Source organism: Manis javanica, chromosome 4 (assembly GCF_040802235.1).
Source record: "Manis javanica isolate MJ-LG chromosome 4, MJ_LKY, whole genome shotgun sequence".
Lineage (NCBI taxonomy): Eukaryota > Metazoa > Chordata > Mammalia > Pholidota > Manidae > Manis > Manis javanica.
In genome coordinates, this window is record NC_133159.1 from 31,576,878 (window position 1) to 31,597,783 (window position 20,906).

General features: G+C 51.0%; 2 protein-coding genes across 3 annotated transcripts in view; both read right to left on the reverse strand.

Annotated features, from left to right (window-relative positions):
• Positions 1–70: 70 nt before the first annotated feature.
• On the reverse strand, positions 71–9,519 carry SLFNL1 (schlafen like 1). Of its 2 annotated transcripts, none has more exons than XM_017670586.3 (4): positions 6,612–9,519; positions 4,458–4,946; positions 4,068–4,211; positions 71–3,425 (listed from the first exon to the last, which is right to left on the reverse strand). In XM_017670586.3, the coding sequence occupies exons 1-4, from the start codon at positions 7,035–7,037 to the stop codon at positions 3,303–3,305; spliced, it is 1,182 nt and encodes a 393-aa protein (XP_017526075.2). In that variant the 5' UTR covers positions 7,038–9,519; the 3' UTR covers positions 71–3,302. The 2 variants fall into 2 exon arrangements, with proteins under 2 accessions (XP_017526075.2, XP_017526080.2); XM_017670591.3 differs by having other exon boundaries at positions 3,391–3,499.
• A 3,079-nt stretch (positions 9,520–12,598) lies between these two features.
• Positions 12,599–20,906, reverse strand: part of SCMH1 (Scm polycomb group protein homolog 1) — a 220,165-nt gene continuing 211,857 nt past the window's right edge. Inside the window, 4 exon segments of the mRNA XM_037002370.2 lie at positions 12,599–13,712; positions 14,725–14,867; positions 18,963–19,007; positions 19,010–19,027. Of these exon segments, the coding sequence (XP_036858265.1) occupies positions 13,587–13,712; positions 14,725–14,867; positions 18,963–19,007; positions 19,010–19,027 (332 nt within the window). The 3' untranslated portion in view covers positions 12,599–13,586.

Sequence of the window (20,906 nt, forward strand, 5' to 3'; positions counted from 1 at the left end):
CTGTGTGTGGTCACTGGAACTGTCAGCTCCAGGCTGTCCCTGGGTAAGCAGCCTGAGATACATGATCTGATAGTTGAGAAACTGAGAGGAGCCTTTCTTTTTTATGGGAACCAGAATTTCTCAAAAGGGCTTCAAATTTAGGTTCTGAGCTGATAGACATTCAAAGCAGCATGGGTGGCAGTGTGCTGCTCCATCTTGAGAAACGGAGTAAACGTGTGATTTGTGAAGGAGTCCTTCACTCTGCCAGGCGTGGAGTTGGGACCGCACACGTGTGGCCAGGGAGCAGCAGACCAAAGGGCATTAGCCAGCAGACTGCCTTATACCGCATGGGTCCGCCTGGCCTTCTGTGTCCAGGGAAGGTCCAGAATGGCTTTTCCTTTGAGACAAAATCAGTGATTCTGGATCTGTGCCCCTGTGGCATGTTGGTGACCCTGGCACCCACCCGCCCTTGGGCTGCTTGAGCATGTGGACTCAGCTGGTTCCTCTGCACAGTCGGAGACGGGCTCGGGCTCTGGCAGATGCTCAGCAGCCTTTACTCTGTGACATTTAGATACGGGTGGTTGGGGAGGAAAATGTTCCTCTTACCAGGTAGCCCACCTCCTCCGTCAGACCCAGGAAAGAAGTAGGCTCCCTTTATCCTGCTGCTCGCTGGGCCAAGGCCATCACTGCTGCTGAGGGCCCACAAACTGGTGTTCCTGCCCCCTGACCAAGAGCAACTCAGCTGCCTTTGTCTCCACTTCTCATGGCATGAAATAAAATGTCTTCATTCACAAAGGTCTTCAGGCTTGTCTTGGGACTTTGAATGTGGCTGACCAGATGAATTCTAATGTGTTTTCCAATTCCAGTGCTCCCATCAGACAGTCTTGAATCATTTTTATAAAAGCCATTCCCCAGACTGGCTCTGCCATGCCCACTGGTGACAGCTGTGCTCCTATAATAGTGAAGCCTTGCAGTTTGTCAGACATTCCCATTCCTGCCTTGAAGAGTACCTCAACTGACCAGTTAAGTGCTAGCTACTTGTATAACCTTTCTAGAAAAGGGACCCCAAATGGCTTTCTAGGGCTTACAAAAAAAGTCCAACCATTCCCAGTCTTGCCTCCCTGGCTGTGGCACACTGGACCACACCAGGGACAAGGGCTGAGGCTGAGATTACACAGGAGGGTGGCCTTCCAAGCCCAGCATTGACAGACCAGTGCCTAGAAGCTTCTCAGGGAGGAAACCAATGTTCTTTCCTTCAACCCAGGTGATCTGGGCAGGTTCTTACCTGTCTGGAGCAGCTCAGGTACACCTGGCCTTTTTCCTGCCTTTGTAGAGGCCACCTGTTTCCCTGCAAGAGCGTTTCTGAGGATTGTGATACCTGGGCTAGCATCTAGCCTGTGCCTGGCTTGTGGAAGGTGTTCAGAAATGGCTCCCCTGACTTCTCGAGTAGCCCATCCTCTGTGAAGTTTCCAAGTAGCCTTTGAAGTCCTGGTTCAGGTTCAGTGGCTGGATGACCCTGAGCAGCTTGGGGTGAGGGGGTTTGGTAATCTGTCATGATTGGCATCCATTACCACATTTGGTCCCTTTAACCAATGTGTGATAAGTGGGAAAACCAAGTCTCAGAGCACTTGTGACTGGCTTGGGTTGGGGGTGTGTCTCCCGGCTGAAGGAGGTATAGTCCCAAAGCTGTTCTCTGTGTCTACTCTGTGCATGTGGTCAAGGACCTCTAGAATGAAGGAGGGAGGGGATCAACTGAAGTGTTCCGTGGGCCTCCAGTCCTGTGAAATGCTGTTTGACAAGGTTCCATGATGTCTCAGTGGCTCACGTGAAATGCAGGAGTACCCCTGGCTGCTTCATCAGCAAATACTGGCTGCCTACCACATGCCAGCCTTGTTTTAGGTTCTGAACTCACAGCAGTGAACAAACAGACCCAAATCTCTGTCCCCTGGAGCATGTATTCTAACTGGGGAGAAACAGCAAATAAAAGTTACTGAGTGTGATGGACAAGTGCTCTGGAGAAAAAAAGATGGAAGCAGGGGTTGGGGAAATGGAAGTGCTGGAGAGGGGTGTAATTTAAGATAGGTGGGTAGGAGATTTCCTTTCCTTTCTACCTGATGGTGGAGAGGAAGGAAATAGAAGTTATGAGGCTGGAAGAGTAGCATTCCAGGCACGGGAAGCAGCCAGTGCAAAGGCCCTGAGGCAAGTCATGAAACAAGTTGGTCATTGTAGCTGGAACATATGAGCAAGGGGTTGAAGGAGAAGCTGAGGTCAGATGGGCCAGGTTGTGGAGAACTGTGTAGACCATTGGGCTTTGCTCTTGGTGAAATGGGGAGCTTTTGGAGGACTTTGGCCCCAGGCATAGCATGATCAGATGTTGCTTTAGAGTCTCTGGCTCTGCTGGTGGAGATGGCAGGTGCCTACGGCAGAATCTCTCCAACTGTGGTTGGTGCTTGCAATGGAAGTCAGACCTTTCCCATGCAGGTGCCAGTGTGTGCTCGAGAGAGATGGCATCAGCGTGATGATCAAGCACCCCTGTCCCCTCGCCATTGTCACTATGTTATAGATGAAGAAACTGAAGCAAACCAGTGTGGCAATTTGCCCCAAGCTACCTGGTCTTTAAGACAGAGGTGGACTGAAACCCCACCACCTGAGCTCCTCCCATAGCTGTGTGGTAGGAGCCCATGGCTGGCTTGGCCTCTGGGACACAGGTGGGCTGGGCATGGGACTTGTGATTCAGCTGCATTCAACTGGCTGACCGAGTGTCCTAGAAACAACTGTTCTTGCACCAGGTGCACATAATTTATTAAAGAGCTTTAACAATCACAAGTTCCAGCCAGCCAGGGTTGTGGGCTGCAGGGTGGCCTGTTTGCCCTGTAACCATGGTTACTGAGTGTGCCTTGCCATCTGCAGAGGGGCTTTCCCAAGATGACGGCTTCCTTTCTGGCCCTGTCTAACCAACTGAAGTCACAGACCCCCAGCCTGGGCAAAATGAACTTTTTAGGGAGAGGGACAGTCCCTTACTTACAGTTCACTCCTGGGATGGCTCTGGCCAAGCTTACACAAAGTTATTTATTTCTGAGAGGAAGGGTCTTTGGGGATGGTGCTAAGAGCAGTTTCTTAGCTACAAAGACCGGAGTCCGCTCAGGACTGAAGCTGCGCGGGGACCAGCCTGTGTGTATGCCGTGTTGCTGAAGCAGAAGGAAGCGTAGTGCTCTGTCCACCTCTCAGCAGCCCCAACGGGGTTTTATTGGGAGGACATCAGCTCAAACATCTGCCTCACCAGGTGCAGTGCTGGCTTCTCCCTGCGCTGGTCTCTGGTGGCCTCACAGGATGCAGCAGGTGCAGGAGGTGGACCTGTGCCACTGCAGCTGCTGTCGGAGCTGCTCCTTCTCGGCTGTCAGCACCTTCACCTGCTCCTGCAGCTTGCTCAGCTCCACTGTCCACTTCTGAGGGGATGTTGTGGAAGCAGATGTGAAAGCTGACCTCACGTCAGGCCTGTGCACCTTCACCTGGAGTTAAACTGATGGAGGAGGGCAAGGCCCAGAGGGGGTCTGGCTTGAGGCCACAGAACACCATAATGGCACTGCTAGGTGGGAAGCCAGGTCCGCTGGCCATGCTGCTACCTCTGGCCAAGTCTTAGGGAGGCAGCTGCAGCTGAGGGTCCTGCCAGCATCCCACAGCCTCTCAAGTACCAGGGGCAGGATCAGTTGCCAGCTCCCACGTCCTTTGCTCTCTCCTTCAGCTCCTCGCCCTTTGCTTTTCCTGCCACCTAATGTGTCCCTCTTGAAAAGGCTTCTCCTTGGGACTGTGTCCAGTACTAACGCCCCCATGTTAAGGGCCTCCAAAATGCAGTATACAGTCCTCAGGGTTATCATAATACATCAAATATTTCACTCTCCTGGCCCCTCCAGCCACCCAACAATGGAATACGGAGGTCGTTGGGTTATTTCAATGCAGGCACTCTGGCATACTCAAGGTGCAATGGAGCACCAAGGGAAAGCGATGGCTGCCCAGGGCTGCTCAGTGAGTGGCGGAGAGGGCCTGCAGACCTGGCTCCCACCCTACCAACCATAGCCTTGGCCACTTACCTGCCGGTACCACTCCTGGATGGCGCCGACGGTCAGTGGGCCCTGGGTGCTCCCGTCCCGCCGCAGGAACACCTCCCCCTGGTCTGTCTCGTAGAGCTGTGGCTCAGCCTGGGCCTTGGGGGTGTGCACGCTCAGGCGGATCACCTTGGTTCGGACAACAGCAGCTCTGGTGGGTGCTACAGCCCACATCCCACCTCCTTTGCTCCTCAAAGCTTGTTGACTCCTGGGGGCAGCCTGGCCAGGGTCGGGGTAGGGCTGCTTCCAGCCTTTACTCCTGTCACTTCCCCCAACTCCCTTTTGCCACCACCCCCTGCCCAGCCCTGCTCAGGCCATCATTTGAGTCAGGAGGGATGCAAAGCAGACCCAGAGGCCTTCCTGTCTGCTCCTCACCTTGAGGGGGGTGCTGGAGACAGTGGTACTGACCACAGGGATGAAGGTGAGTGTGTAGGCATCAGGGAAGACCTGGGGCTTGAAATCCTGCAGGATGGAGTCCACTAGCAGGCGCACACGGTCCTCGTCGTGGTGGCTGCAGCGGATGCCTTGCACCAGGCCACTGTCCTCGACGCCCACGAACAGGCTGCCGCCCTCGCTGTTGAGGAAGGCACACACGTAGCGCCGCAAGTGATGCTTGAAGGCCAGACTCAGGTACTCACCGCTGCCCCGCTTGAACTCCATGTTGCGCGTCTCGCTTCCCAGGAAGGCTCCCTGGAAGAGCTGCTCCTGGCCCAGGATCTTCTGGTGCACGATGGCGCTGTCCGAGCGTGTGCCCCTTGGCTGGCCCCGGGAGCTCCTCTGCCGTGGGGCCAGGGCCGGGTTTGGGGAGGCATCAGCGAGCCCACCTGGTGGGAGTCGGGAGCCTGGGCTGGGGCCACTGTCCTCCTGCCAGGGTGAGGGGCAAGAGTCGGAAGCCTGGTGACTTTGGCAGTGAAGCTACATGCTGCCAGAGCCCCCACCTCTACCCACCTGGGTAGGGGCCCAGCCCACTCAGGCATCCTGATGTCTTCTCAGGCCAAAGAGTCTAATTTGGCCCACCACCCTGCAGCCAATGCAGGAAAGTCTGCTGGGTCAGGGGTTCAAACCAGCCATTCACTGCCGGACAGCCATCTTCCCAGGTGGGCTGTGGGATGCAGGTAGGAAAGAAGGGCCCTCCCTTCTGGGTTAGGATCTTTGGGCCAATGTCTTCTGGTTTGGGCCATAGAAAGGCCTCTGTGGCCCAAACCCGCATCATTCCAGGAAATAACTCAGTGCCCTGAGGTTTCTGGGACAAAGTTTCAGGTCTCTGAATTGAGAGTGGCTCCCAGAGAATCCACCCACTTCCTAATCTCCCTGAAACCCTTGCCTATCACTTTCTGAACCACTGACCATTGACCCCAGCCCTGAATCTCAGCTTTCCTGAGTCCCCTTCCATGGTTTCTGCTTTGTCCAAGGGCTCTGCCCATGAGTGTGCTCATGGCTACTCTCCTAGTAGGCCTCATCACTGATTCCCTGCCTCCAGGCTCTCCCCATCCCATCCATCCTCCCTGGCCCTCAATGCAAGTCAGATTGTCACTCTGCCTTTACTGGGTTCTCCACTGCCTTCTCTGGCTCCCTGCTGCCTTGCAATCTCTGGAAGTGGCCTCCAGGGCTATGAGCCCAGTGCAGGCTGGGGCATGGTGATGAAGGACACATCCTTACCAGCCCTGCTGCTCCCGGAGAAGACAGATTTATCAGGAACATGGAAAACTGTCATACAAACATGAAATCAGGCTCTGGTCTTGAAATTTAAGTCACAGCTGTTTAGTTCTGCAATGATTTAAACACCATGGAGTTTTCACCTCAAAGGAAAAACCGAGATCACCTGTCCACGGAGTGACCTCATGGAGTTGACTGTTCCTTCCTGTCCCCAATAAAGGCCCTGCTCTGCCTTGGTCTCACAGCCCTTGATGGCCTGGCCCCTGCCCTCTGGCCTTTCTTCTTTAGTTTGTCTGCTCCAGGGACACCACAGGGCTTGCTTCTCTGCAAATACAACACTGCCCCTCACCACTGTTCCTCCGTGTGGGCCAGTCTCTCTGCATGGAATGTCTTTCCCCTGAGTACCTGTCTCACTCTAGATCCACCCTGGATTTCACTTCCCCTTCGAATTTGTGATCACCCGGAGAGCAGTGAGGACCCTCCTGGATGCTGACAGCTCTAGGTGGCCACCGTGCAGCTTTGTAACTGGCTGTGTCTGCTCTGCTCAGTCACTGGGCTCCCTGAGGGCAGGGCTGAGCCTTTGCCCTCTGCTTTACGGCCTGGCACAGAGCAGCCATTGGTGTTGGTCAACTGAATGAATGAGGTGGGCCAAGGCGAAAATGGGGACCCCCGAATAACCCGCTGGAATGTAGAAGGACCCTGGGAGGAGCCCCACTTGGCCTGCCTTCACATGCTTCCAGGCTGCAGGCAAACTGTGAGGGTCAGTGTCTCTCTGGGAGCAAGCTGGCAGCCATGTCATTGGGTTATCCGGCAGACCCCCGCCCCCCAACCCTGCCCCAGCGCCGTGTGAGGCTCTGGGAAAGCCTCTCTCACCTCTCTCTGGTTGGAGGGGCCCCGGCCCTCACCCAACACCAGCTCCTTCCCACGGGCTGCCAGCTCCTTGGGGATCTGGTGCTCCTCCAGCGCTGTTTGCAGGCGCCGCGGGAGGGAGGCCAAGGTGTCCTTGTGGGCGGCCACTTGAACCAGTGCGTAGGCTTTCCGGGGCCGCCTCACCACCTCGATGTGTTCCCGTGCCACCGGCAGCTCCAGCCGCTCCAGGGCATCCCGCAGCAGGCAGGCGAGCATAGGCACAGAGAACTGGGGGTTCAGGTGGCCCACGTAGAGAATGTGTGTGCTCGGAGCTGCCTCGAGGCCTGAGTCCTCGGGTTGGGACTCTTCTGGGGGAAACTCCTCCAGGGGCCTCTTGCTTGGGGGCTCCATGAGGCACTCCTGCACCTGGGTTTGTGGTGATCTCTTCATGGGGGTCTCTGGAGGGGTCTCCCTCAGAAGGACTTCTGAGATTCCTCACTGTTGACTTCTCACAGCACCCTGGGCTCAGCTTGGCCCAGGGCCTCCCAGGGGACTCAGTGGGTGCCAAGCCTCCTGCGAGTTTCACAGATTGGCAGGGGCTGGGCAGGACCAGAGAGAGAGAGAGAGGGAGGGCAGAGGGCTAGCAGGAAGGGGCCTGCCCACCCACCCAAGGCCTAGGACAGGAAAGAGGAGTCAAACAGGGCTGAACCAGAGAACAGAGCATGTGGGCCTGCCCCATTCCACAGAAGGGAAGACTGACGGGATGTGCCCAAAGAGGGACCAGAACTCAGGTCTCTGAGGGCCCCCATATTCTTTCATTGGCTCCCAGGGTCCTGTCTTCCCTCTCCAAGCCACAGGCTCAGGGCCTCCTACGTGCCCTCGGGATTTCCTGTCCACCAGAGAAATCTGTTCAGAGGGTCTTTGGAGAAGCAGCCTTAACCCAGGCTCTGAGGACTGGCTGTAGCCCACTGGCTCCTTCTGACTGTGCATGAGCCCAGCACAGACTCTGAAACACAGCGATTCACAGAGATGCTGTTATACTTTGGGCACACTGATGAAGGCTTTGGCCCTTCCCCCCAAAATGGCCTTTGCATATATACATATAATTTGAGGAGGCTTGTGGACCCTTCTTAAGAACTCTTGGTCGAGACGGAATCCTTTGGTTTTAGTCCAGAGAGAAGGGAGGAGGGGCAGAACAAGGGACAGACCTGGGGCCTCCCTCCTGAGCCTTGCGCAGCTGCACACACAGCAGCTCCTCCCCTCACCCCCACACCACCAGTCTCCGGTCTGTGTGGCAGCTACCACTGGCCTGCATCTTTTCAGATTGGATCCTTGAGGCAGTCAGGGCCTGGGGGCCTACACAGCTGGAGTGGGGGCATTCAGGGTAAGTAGGAATAGGAAGAAAAGCCTATGACCCTCATATCCCCATGGTTCCTGGGGGAATGTGGGAGGTGCCAGCGCTCAGCTCCCACAGCCACCTGACCTCTGGCCAGCAGCTCCCAGAGGGCACCTAGGGGCTTGGCACTGGGCAGCAGGAAGCACAGCTGTAGGGAGTGGGTGGGGCCTATGGAACTACCTCTGTGATCTCACCAGAGTCAACAGTGCCTTCCTGATCGCCAGCCTCAGGCAGGCAGGGTTGGGAGTCAATCAGGTAAACTCCCCCTGCAGTCCCTGCAACCCCCACCCCTGCCAAATACACTAGGCACTGGCCCTGGGACTCCCTCTGGGCAGCTCTCAGAGTCTCAAGACATATTTCCTTCCTCTGTAACATCTCTCCAGACCTCAGTGCCCATGCTGGTCCTCTGATGCCACCAGTCCCCATCTTCCCCCTTTAGTCACCAATCCCAGGTTTCACTGAGCCCTGTCAGGGCCCAGCTACTCCCATGATGGATAGAATGCAGTAGGTTCCAGGGCTCTTCCTGACACCAGGCACTTTTCTATGCCAGAGATGGAGGCTGCTGTCTAGAAGAGCCTTGAAAAGTAGGTCAGGCATTGCCAGCTCTTTTAGGACAGGCCTGCCACCTGCTGTTTGACAGGGACCAAAATGTGGGTGATTTGTCAAAGCTCCTGCTTTGATAAATTCTTTTAATTATGCAGAGGTAGGTAGCATTTTTCCATACAGCTTCTCAAAGTCCTGATCCCTGGGAGGGAGGGTGGAATACAAAGGCAGAGGCTTCAGGCTGGGGAAGCTGACAGCGTTGAGGAGGTGGCCTTCCTCATCTAGGCAGCCATTCTGAAGAGGTTAATCAATTTTTGTTTCCTTAGGGACTGAGGCAGAAGCTTGGCTGGAGAACTTGGCTATGGTGTGGGGGAAGGGTCCCAAGTGGTAGCAGTGAGGCTCTGAGGAGACCTGTCTCCCCCACCTTCCCAGGCAGATCTGACCCATCTCTGCATCCCCAGCTCTGAGTTGCAGAAAGACAGCTCTAAGCTCTCCATGCTTTCCCTTCTTCTCCTTGAGGCCTTTCTAGACTCTGTCACCAGGAGCTGCTCTCACAGCAACTGTGTAACTGGGGCCGTGGCTGTTTTAGATGGTTAACTCAAGTCACTTTGTGTTGATAGTTAACTCAAGGCAGGTTGAATTGTGCAGGAACAGCCAGCCAGGAGAGGCACCCTGACAGATGAAGCATGTGAACATAACCAGAGAACATTACACACTTCTCCAGAAGCCTTGCTATCAGGCAGCTTTCTGCATGAAATTGTCCAAACTGATTTGAGTGCCCAGACTTTTCCCGCTCTTACTGGAAATCTCTTTAAACCACTGTATTACATATTTCCTTGGCTCTCCAACAATCTTATGTGAGCTGAACATTAGTTCCACTTCTTTTTTGGGGGGTAAAAATTGTCTTTGATTGTAAGCACTAAATGCATTACAATATAATTGGGTTATTTACAGCATCTCAGGCTTTCTGCCAGTATTGACGGTACTTTGCGGGCAACTCGGGTGGTAGCAGACATGAGTTCAGTGTTGTCTGGATGTCTGTGAACACTGAAAAACCCCTCTCGGCAGTGGAGAAAAAAAAATTCTTGAATTTAATTCAAGAGGTAGGCAAAGGGGGCTGTGGACATGGCTCTTCCCATTTCTGGAGAGTGGTGGCCCACACGATCCCCATCCCTGAAACTACAGGTGTGTCTGCACTATTTGCCCAGGGAGGCCAGCTGAGGGTAGAGGGGCAGGGGAGGGGCAGGTACTGAGCTCAGTCATTATGTGGAGGGACAGGATGTCAGAAGAGCAAAGTCTAGAACTCAGGAGGAGTGGTGTGGACAGAGCCTCTGCCATCTGGGCCCCATGGCTCTCTAGCCTGTCCTGGGCCCTCCCCTTGCATGTCAGCCCCTACAGGTATCTTGGGCCCTTCAGCTGCTGGCCCCTGGAAACTTCTGCAGCAGCCCTGGTGTTACAGACTAGGCACAAATACGTGGTTCTGATGCTTGCCTGTGACGGTCCCCAAGTGGGAGGTTTCCAGCTTCCGTGATAGCATGGGCTGACCTGGGGTGAGTATCAGCGTGAGGAGTGTGGACTCTCTTAGGCCAGAAGATCTCCAAGTTTTTAGTTTTGGCTGCAGGGAGGAAGGATGAGTCACCTTCCGGCTCTGGGGAGGGATGGTGGCAGCTGGTGTTAGGGCACAAACAGTGTGACCACTTGGCTCACCAGTGCCGCAGCCCAGAAAGAGCTCAGATGCCAGCGGAAGTGCTATAGACCCTCCTGCTCAGGACTAATGGCCAGGCAATGGAGGCAGGGTGGAGCAGCCGCAGGCACACAGCCAGGGTGCAGGTGCGGAAGGGGCAGAGGGTTCCTGAGGGATTTGGCCCTAAGTGGAACCTGGGCTCTTCTATCTCCTGAAGTTCCTGGACTTTTTCTTTCTGATGTTCCTCTGCACTGGAGTCTATGTCCTGGCCTTGTCATGGATTGAGGGTGGGCATGTTGAGCTGGTGCCAGGAGGCCTCTGTCCCCCAGTCCCACTTTCCCATTTACCTGCCCACTCTGTGGGGTCAGTGGAGTGCTCTCACCTGTGTGTGGTCTTCAGCTTCTTTGGGTGACTCACTATTAGGCAGCCTGGCTTTGTGAAACAATTTCAAAAGTTTTTGTTTGTTTCCTTAAATAACATTCAGTTCTGACCCAGAGTGAAGGGCTAACAAATCCCACTGCTCCTACAGAATCTGACATTTGGTTACCTTTCTAGTTCTATTCCCTTGGAAGCCAGATACAAATGGAATGTCAGCTGTTTCAAGGCAACATTTTACTTATGGTAAAAATGACCCCAATTATAAATTATCTGGACTAGGAATTCTGTGTGTGAACTATAAGCATCTACTAAAAAGCCACAGCTTTGGGTATCCTTAGTATAGTGACTCAATTGGACATGCCCCTTGCAGGGACCCTGGAAGCTATGCCTATGGAACTAGGGAGTCATGGGGCATGAGGCTTCTAAGTCAAGGTGGATCCCACTTCTCCCTGCTATGCCTTATTCCCTTACTCCTGAGCTGTCACCTGGGCAACAAAGAACAGTCTGGATAACTGTAGGCTCCAGGACTACTCCCTGGAGTGGGCTGTTTCATGCTGACCTGCTGGAGGCTGTTTCTGATCTGCTGGTCTTCGAGGGGAAGGCCCTGCCCAGCATAGCCTGAGGAGTCCTGAGTCTGAGTGTCAGGAGGACCTAAGACGAAGGCCCTGTGGTGGATGCTGCAGGCAGTATCAAGTACCATGCCCCTTATTAGCTATGGAGTTTGGTGCAAGTAACTTCTCTAAGCTTTAGTTTCCCAACCTATGAAATGGGGGCACATGGTAGTTATCCTAGAGGGGTGTAGTGAACTTTAAGTGAGATAATGTACATGAACAACTTAGCACAAGAAGCTCTCAGTACATGTTCACTGGTCAGCTGTCTGCTCCTGGTGACAAGGGAGTAAGGTAGGGTGGATGTGCTTTGCTCCACAAGGCCCAGCCTTGCAGTATGTCTGGCCTGCCCACATATGCTGGTGTTACCTTTAGACTCTGTGTCTCTTGGGTAAAGGTCACATCCTGAAGTTCACCGTCAGTGTTCAGTAAGGTCTTCTTTGGTAGTACCCTGAGTAAACAGCCCAGCCTATCAGATCCCAATGTCTAGGAGTCTGTAGAAAACAGGGGTCTATTCTGGCTCAGCAGCCCTGATCTTGACTGCTTCATGGGGATGGTGGCCAGAACCTCTCGGTGGAAAAGACATTGTAAGTTAGGACCCTGTCAGAACCAGTCACTGGTAAAAGGTGGTAGGGCCCTCAGAAGCTACCTCATCTAAAATCCTCATAGCCAGATGTGCCCAAATAAGGGAAATGACCCACCCAAAGCACATCAGCAAATAGCTGGACTGGCTGAAACCTTGGCCTTGGCCTCGGAGTGAGATTACTTGGCTTCAAACAAGTACTTCGGTACTTTCTGGCAATGTGATGAAATTAGGTTTCCTCATCTATAAAATGGGTTTGCTGAGATGAAATGAGTTAATTCTAACTCATGTGGAGCACTTTTGTGGGGTACAAAGTGATATCAAACTGTTAGTTATTGTCAGGTGTTCTTCATTCTACCACTGCCCCCTACACCTTCTCCTGCAACACCATTATAAATGGGGATATGTGGCCACGTGGCCCTGGACTGGTGTATCTGGCTCCTGGCTTGTACAAGGGGTACAATGCAGGCTGGGCTAGCCTGCATTTCTCCTCACCCCACAAAAAGGATGAACCCAGCCACTGGGGCTCCCTGGAGCTGCTGATGCTAATACTGATCTTGCTTGGGCTGCGTGGCTGCTACAAACACCACTAGCTGCACCAGATGAAGCCCCTGAGGGCAGAGAACAGACTCACACACTGCCTTCTGGGGGGATACACAAAACTGGGCCCCAGGGGGCATCCTGTACCCTAGGGATTTCTGGAAGGAGAACTCTTAGGCACCATCTTGTCCAGATTCCTCATTTTACCAAGAGAGGGGGGTGACCTGCTTATTGGAGGCACACTGATTTGTCTACTGACTGGTTAAAAAGACACTAGCATCTATATTGCTTTTTATTTATAAACAAATTAACATAAAATAAGTCCAGATGGCAGCAGGGGCAGCTGTGCAGCTGACTTGCTTACAAAGGAAGCATAAGGACAGTGGAGTGGGTGCAACCAAGCTCTAGCTTGGAGACCCTTTCTTTCTACCTACCTTAGGGCCTTCTTGGCCTGAAATCATTGGGCCTAACCTTCCGCAGCAGTTCTGGCCAGGGCAAGGTGCTATGGTGGGGGACAATATGGGCCCAGTGCAGGAGGAGAGGGGAAGGTGATGGGGCTCCTCTCTTCCTCATGGTGAGAGATGTGGTCATGGCCTTGTGGGTCTGTCCATTCTAAAGAGAAAGTTGGCCCTAGTGTAATGTCCTCTAGCAAGGGACCACATCTCTCTGGGACCAGGGCAGGGCAGTCACTCTCCTCCTGAAACCCAGTGTCTGGAGGGACAACTGTAGTATGAACTGGAAGGCTTGCCGAAGTGCCAGAAAAAATAAATTAACAATAAGATCTTTTTTAAAAAAAGGTAGAGGTTTGCACCATGAGTTTGGAGTCTGGGGATCTTGTAAGAAGAAGGCAGAGCTGTGGGGAATGGGGCGCACACCAGGCCCAGCAGGTGGTGAAGGGATGTGGTATGGGTATCATTCAGGGCCCCATCATCGGAGGCTGCAGGGGTCAGCCCCTTCCTCCATCACTTGGAAGGTGTTCAGTCTGAGTCCTGGTGAGAGCTGGCCAGGCTTGAGAAATAAATACAGGGGGCCCTCTGGGCTGAGGCAGGGCTGAGGGGAAGAGCAGCGTCGGCCCTGGTCCCCACACTCTCCCTCTGCATCCTTCATGGAAGGACCTATCATGGCAGGAGGGGTAGTAGTGGTGGCTCCACACAGCCTCCTGGAGTCCTGAGGCACCCGGGAACAGGCTGACGGCCCTCTTTCCTGGGAGAGAATGCCGCCCCCATCTGTCTGACCCTCAGTGGTCGAGCCTGAGGCGTCTCTCTGTTCAGAACTTGCCCTGCTTCAGTCGGTCAATGTGGTAGCAGAGCTTGAGTGCGGGCCCCAGCTTCAGACCCATGTACTTCATCATCATGTCACTGCGCAGCAGGAGCAGGGCCTTGCCGTCAATCTCCTGGTGGTATGGAGGAAGGTGGTATCAGAGGCCTGGTTGGTCTCACCACCCCAGGTTCTCATTAAAGGCCACCCAGGGAAGTGCCGCCACATGGAGTCCAGGTTCACTGGACTCCACCTTCTGTCTCCAATTAACTCTCCCAGCAAACATCTACTTCTGAACCTACCAAGCCGAGTTCTTCATGTTTACACCAATTTCCTTTCTCCCAAACCCAAGATGCAGCTCAACTTCATCTCTTCCAGGAAGCCTCCCCCATCATGTATTTTTCACTCATCACAGACTCTTTTTATATTGACCCTCAACTGTTATTCTATGAGTCATCTTCCTTCCTGAGTATCAGGGTCCCTCTGTGTGAGCTAGGCAGAAAGCAGGCACTTCCGGAGCAGCTATGAGACCTTCAGGCACCCCTTAGGAGTACCATTCAGCCCCACCTGGCATGAAAGATTTAACCTATCAATGAAAGGCAGCCTATCTGTTCTGAATGCCCAAGGGCTGAACAGCACCAAGCTGTAGGGGCTATAGTGATGCTGGTCTGCACCCTAAATCAGGAGTGTGGTCACTGCAGGGGGATCAGGAGCAGCCCCTAGCCATAGAGCCAAATGGTCACTTGAAGAGATGCTAGAGGCTCATAGAGGGCCAAGTGGAAGATGGAGGACTGGTGAGGCTGGCACTCTTTAACCTGGGCTGAGGCCTCTGATTCTCAGACCAAGGCAGGCAGGTGGGAGAGCAAGTGCTCCTAGGAAGGTAGGGTTCTGTTTCAGGAAAGGACTGAACCCATAGGCCATATCCCCTATAGGAATGTGGCTGAATCAGATCCTGCATTGAAGAGTGAGCTGGACTCAATGCCTAGGAAGGGTTCTTTGAGACCCAAGATTCTGTTTCTATCTACATTTGTATGGTGTCTCTTGCTTGATTTCAGGGAACTTGAAACAAATATGGAGCTCATGCCCTTCAGAGTCTACAGTAGCAAGATTCCCAGTGGACACAGGAGAGGTCAGGCAGGGGCACCTACGTGTTTGCGGAAGAGGTCAGCATGGGGTCCAAGCTGAGGATCAGCCTCCCGGACAAACTGCATCACGTCCTCGACTGTCCATGAGGAGGGGTCTCGGCCACTCAGTCGAGAGGCATCCCGGCTTTCCAGGTATCGTTCTGACCCTGCAGGACAGGAGGGCACCTGCTGTAATGATGGGGACTGGTTTGTGACTCCCCACCACTCTCCTCGGCATGTCCCAATGGCCCTGTGGGTAAGGCTCAGAGCAGCACCAGAGTGGAGCAGAGTCAGAGGCAGCCAGGGAGGGGAGGGCTTTTCCACAAAGGGCCTGAGACTCTTTTTAAGTCAAATTTTTGTTCTTTAAGGGTTAATCTGATTTTGGAAATGGTCAGAAGGAATTTTACATTGAGGTGATTCAAACTGGACCTGAGTCAAGGATAACATTGGATAAGGGAATCCCCTGGGTTCAGTGGGGGCTGGTGAGTAAGGTTGCTATTGCCTTGGCCCTGGGAACCATTTCTAGAGATATCTAGGGAGATGGGCAGATTAGAGCCAAATCCTTGGGGCCTAGAGAGAAAAAAAGTGGTAATACCCAGTGCCTCTTGCAAGGCCTGGAGAACAGCTGACCTTGCTATAGCCTAACACATGGAGGCAACAAACACATTTTTCTGGCTGCCAGGAATCTCAATGTTAACTTAGTGATCTGCCTAGAGCTTTATCTCAATTTTGGCTCAAATACAGCAACTCCTCTTTCCCCTGCGGGATTTGTGTTCTCTGTATTTTGATCATCACTGCCTGGAATGTGCCCCATATCAGCCTCTCTGCCTGGAATGTGCCCCATTCTGTCCTTTCAACTTCTCCTTTCCTTGAAACTCCAGAAAACGAAGTTGGCAAAGTAAACAAAGTTGGCAAACTCTTAGTTATGCATAAGTTGGCTTCAAGGACCAGCTCCTTTATGAAAACTGTTTTGGTCTAATCCTGAGATAATTGGTCTCACAAAGCATCTTACACATTTCTTAGTTACAGCTCAGTCTCTACACATTCGCTCCCGTCACACCACCCTAAGTATCTATTCTCAGTAATGCAGTCAAAGCAACCTTTAAAAAGTAATTAGATCATATCAGTCTTCCCTAAAAACTCAATGTAATGGCCTCACATTGCACATGAAGTGAAATCTAAACTCCTTATCATGGTCTGGAAGGTAGTCTATCATCTGGCCCTTTCTACCTTTGACCTCATTTCCCCCCACAACCTCTTTATGGCCTATGGCCATATTCCAGACACACTAGCTTGCTTTCTGCTTCTTGAGTAAGTTATGCTTTTGTTCTCTGACCTGTAATTTCCTCCATCTGGTATGTTCTTTTTTCAGATCTTTGCATACCTAATACCTTCTCAATATTTGGGTATCATCTCAAATATTGACTCCTTAAAAGGGTCTTACCTGATCTCCTAGTAGAAGTACTCCATTCCCCATAGAGTTGCTCTCAATCCAATTACTCTAGTTTTTTTTTCCTCTAGCACATATCACTACTTAAAATAATATCATGTATTTGTTTATTATCTGTCTTCTATTTTGTTCCCTGCTATGTCTTTGTGGTACTATGATTTATAATTTGGTCTTTATCCCCATTTTTTGGCACAGAGCTCCTAAAATCCTTGGAATTTTCTAAGTGGTGAGAGAAACAAAAATGTCTTTTGTTATACATAAGCCCCTTTCAAGCCACACCTGAGTATATCTGTAAGGTGACTTTTGAAAAGCCTCTAAGTAAGGGGGCTGGTCGCCAGGGGAACCAACTAAGTGATTAGTGGGTTGGAACTTGTAGGCCCACCCCTAACCTCCAGGGATGGGAAGGGGGTTAGAGACTGAATTCAATCCCCAATGGCCAATGATTAGGGGGCACATAAGTAGACATATTTATGTGTTTGTCATCCTATGTAAGGAAGCCTCAATAAAAAACCAAAATAACAGGGTTGGAGAGCTTCTGGAGAACACAGGGAGGTGCAGGGAGAGTGGTGCATCTGGAGGTCATGACATCTTGTCCTATGTTTCTCTTCCATCTGGCTGTTTTGAATTATATCCTTTTACAAAAATCTGGTAATTGAGTAAGTAAATAGTTTTCCAGAGTTCTGTGATCCACTCTAACAAATTAATTGAATCCAAGGAAGGGATCATGGTACCTCCAATTTATAGCCAGTCAGTAGCACAGGTAACACCCTGGACCTCTGACTGGGGTCTGAAGTGTCTGTTGTGGGGGGCACCTTCAGTGACTGAACCCTTACTCTAAGGGATCTCCAGGTAGATAGCGTTTAGAACTGAGTTGAACTGTAGGACACCCAGATGGAGCTGAAGAATTGCTTAGTGTGTGGGGAACCCATGTATTTGGTGTCAGAAGAGAAGTAGTATTGAATAGAGTGTAGAGTGGGGGAGACACACAGGAGGAGGAGAGTGTTTTCCTTTTACAGGATCCAACACATAAAATGCCCAGTCTGCCTTAGATGTTCAAACACGTTTGTTGAATGAATGAATCATCATATATAATAGTTACTTGTGTATTTTTTTTTTGTCTCTCTGACCAGTCCTGTGTCTGTCTTGAGACAGAGACTTTGCTTTGCTTATTATGTCTGTATCGTCACACAAACTAAGTGGCAGGACTGAAGCACACCTGTGAAAACAGATGGGCCTACTCTTGCAAAGGCTAAAAAATCTCCTCCATTTTCCTTCCTTCAGGTTTCCAGCTCTAAAAGTGGAAGCACAATTTGAGTGGCCCAGCCTCTGCTCCCGGGGAAGGGACTCTAGCATATTATCTGTCAAACTTATTCTCTCTCGCACTTCTCTCAGACAAGGAGATCAATGTGCTAGAGCAAGCAGGGGTGATTAGAGTTGTAGAAATTCTGATGGCTGTTTAGAGGTGTTAATAGACAGGAAGTTGGACAGGACTCTGTAAGCCAGCCACTTCTCCCTGCCCTAAAAATCCACTGTGATGCCAAGATAGAGACCAACTGCAGAAATTAAGGACAGCAGATATATGCATTAATGTGTCCTCCAGTGGACCATCTTAGCTAATTCCTCTACCTAGATTGTGATGGGAATCACTCATACACACAATGATATTATACATATATTTACATGTACAATAGAAATTAGATATATATATAGTAGATATATTTATGTGTTTGTCAGCCTACTCCTGTTAGAATATATACTCCTTGAAGGCAGGGAGTAGGAAGTTACTAATTAATATGGTGGTTAGGTGAGATATCTCTGATATGATGACATTTGAGCAAAGACCTTGATTGGCATATTTATGGTTTAGCAGTGAGGCCGGCATGCTGCAACAGAGTAAGGAGATAGAGGTGGGAAATAACATGGAGAGGTATATATGTGATAGGGTGGGGAGAGTGGTGGTGTATATAACAGACGACCTTGTATGCCACTAAAAAACCACTGGCTTCTCTGAGTGATGAAGGTCAGTTTTGAGCAAAGGAGTGATAAGAGCCAACCAACAGCTACAGGAGCACTCTCAGTCTGTGTTGATAATAGACTTTAGGGGGCAAGGGCAGAAGCAAAGGTGACCAGGCGGCTTGCTAGCAAGAAAGCTACTATGACATTGCAGGCTAGAGAAGACTGCAGCATGCACCAGGTGGCAGTGGTGAGTGTGGACAGTCTGATATATGAATACCATGAAGACTGCCCACCATTGTCAGCTCATTTGAGCTGACACCTCTTGAAGGAAGTGTCATTTACATTTAGAGATGAGGGAACTGAGGTCCAGAGAACTGAAGTGACTTGCCCAAGATCACACAGCTAGGAGACAAGCTGGTACCCTGTCTCTGTCTTTTCCTATTCTAATTTCTGCAGACTAAACCAGGGTTCTCCTCCTCCACCCTGTGGGTACAGCTAGTGGTTACTCTTTGAAGTATGCAGAGTATCTCAGTATGAGAATGACTGAAGTAGGTGAGGCACACCCATAAGAGGCCAGACTAACAAACTGATGCCTAATCATCTTGGGTCAAGAGATAAGACTCAAAATTCTTTAGAGAAACAATTCTAGGGCCAACAAAATAGAATCCTTTTCTAGCCTTATGTGGTTCTTCAGGGTCAAAAGAGATTCAGACCACAGCCTGGCCAACAGACTCACAACATATCCACAGGAGAATGGAGATGCCTGGGAGGCAGTGCCATTCGAGGTGGCCTATCAACAAGCACTCCTAACAGAAACAGGGCTGTGGGGAAGATAGTAACAGTAACTCCCTCATACCTGGGGAGTGATTTGGTTTCCAAAACGATCCTACACCCTGCTTCAATTTGATCCTTTTAACACTCCTGTGGAAACAACATTTTACATGAGAAACCTGAAGACCAGAGGTGAGATGACTCACCCAAGCCTCAGGCTCAGCTTGGCCTCAACTTCAGGGTTCCTTGCTCTCCACTGTGCTGCCTTGCTAGGTTAGGGTGGAGAGGGGCACCCCGGGCTTCCTCCCTTGTCCGAGACTTCCAGAAAACTCTCTCTCCGCCAAGGTCACTTCTTTCCATTGCTCCATCAGGCCTTGATAATGGAGTCTTCTTGTTCTTTCATACCACGAGTCCCTGGGCTGGGGGAGTCTCTGGTGAGTGTATGGAGGTGACATTCTCCTGCCTCCCCATTGTGCGTTTAAACTATCCTCCTATGAAAGCTCACATTCTTCAAAGGCCTCAACATGTACCCGACCATGTGCTCTTCCTGATCACTGTCATGTATTTATCTCTGGGTTTCTATCCCTCGTTAAATGAAGACTTTTTGGTACCTCACCCACTACCTTCTGTTCCACTCCAATTCCTGCTATAATCCTCAGAGGCAATCTATTCAACTACCTTACCTCCAGGGACTTTCACCTCCATGCTACTTCAAATAGCTACTGCCAAGGCCCCTGTCTAGTTATTGCTGTCACATGGAACAAACCTACTTCAACATTTAACCATCCCATTCTCTAACTTTTACAACTCTCTTGAGACTTACTGTCCACTACAACCATTACAGCACAGAGACGTTTAGCATAAATGTACAGTCTGCACATCCTCCAGCCTCCTCTCAGCCTTGCTTAATCCCACCCTGCTCAGATCCAGTGTGGATTCACACTGCTCTCCCTCTAGCGCCTCTGATTCCTTTACACCTCCCCACTTCCTGCCCCTTTGGTCTACTAGCTCAACATGAGACCTTCTCAAACTATCTTCTCATCCCACATCTAGGTTTCTAAGACCCACAACAGAAGAAAACCAAACTAGTTTCCAAACATAGCTGGGCCTTTGGTGCTTCTGGCAAACCATTCCTTCTCCTTGATCCATTTCTTCCTGTCTTCTCATGACTAGTTCAACTTTTCAGCACTCCTAAGGCCTTTCTACTCAGCCCGCTCTCCATTCACTCATGGCCACAGTTAATCTTCCCTCCAGTCTCAGAGAACAAGGAGTGCCTCCTTCTGGCTCAAGACTGATCCATCTGTCTGTGTCCTTGATCCCTAATCCTCCCCACCATGATCAAGATCTTACTTTCTCCTCTTTCCTGTATTCTTAATTTCTTCTCTTGGAAGGCTCATGTTGTCTGCTGATAAACATGTCTAGTGTGCTCCCACTCTAGAAGACCTTCTTTTGAAGGTCCTCATCTTTCTTTTTCTCATCAAGCTCTCTGTGATAATCCCACCCACTGCAATCTGCCCTCACCACCCTCCACGACTGAAGCTGCTCTTGCTAAGATCACTACCTATTAATCACCAGAGCCAGTAGCTATTTCTCAGTCCTTATTTTACTGAAACTTTGCTGTGTACTATGATCTTCTTAAAATACTTTCTGTACCCCTGGCCACAACAATATCAAATCCTTCTGTTTTTCCTCACATTTGACTATTCCTTTGTCTCCTTGGTGGGATCCTCTTTCTGTTCCCACCTCCTAACTTTGTTGTTGGTCTGCACTATTCCATCTTTGGCCAACTGTTCTTTTCATTTTACATATACTTCTGGGAAGTGGGTTTCATTTGCCCTACAGCTTCAACTGAATTCTGTGTGCTGATGACTCCCAAATGTTTGATTTCAGCACAGTCCTCTTCCCTGAGAATTAGGCCTTTTGGGTAAAACTGTACCATTTCCAGAGTATCTCGCCTGGCTTTAGTGGACTTGCATATCCTCTGGCGTGGAGAGAAGTTCATCTCCATGTCAATGGGTAATTACCTGGG

Bases quoted from the DNA above. Each gene is read 5' to 3' on its own strand.
- SLFNL1 (XM_017670586.3), bottom strand. From the start codon at position 7,037: ATGAAGAGATCACCACAAACCCAGGTGCAGGAGTGCCTCATGGAGCCC. The intron at 4,947-6,611 runs GTGAGAGAGGCT...TCACCCTGGCAG, and splicing joins GCCCCTCCAACCAGAGAGAG to GAGGACAGTGGCCCCAGCCC. The intron at 4,212-4,457 runs GTGAGGAGCAGA...GTCCGAACCAAG, and splicing joins TCTCCAGCACCCCCCTCAAG to GTGATCCGCCTGAGCGTGCA.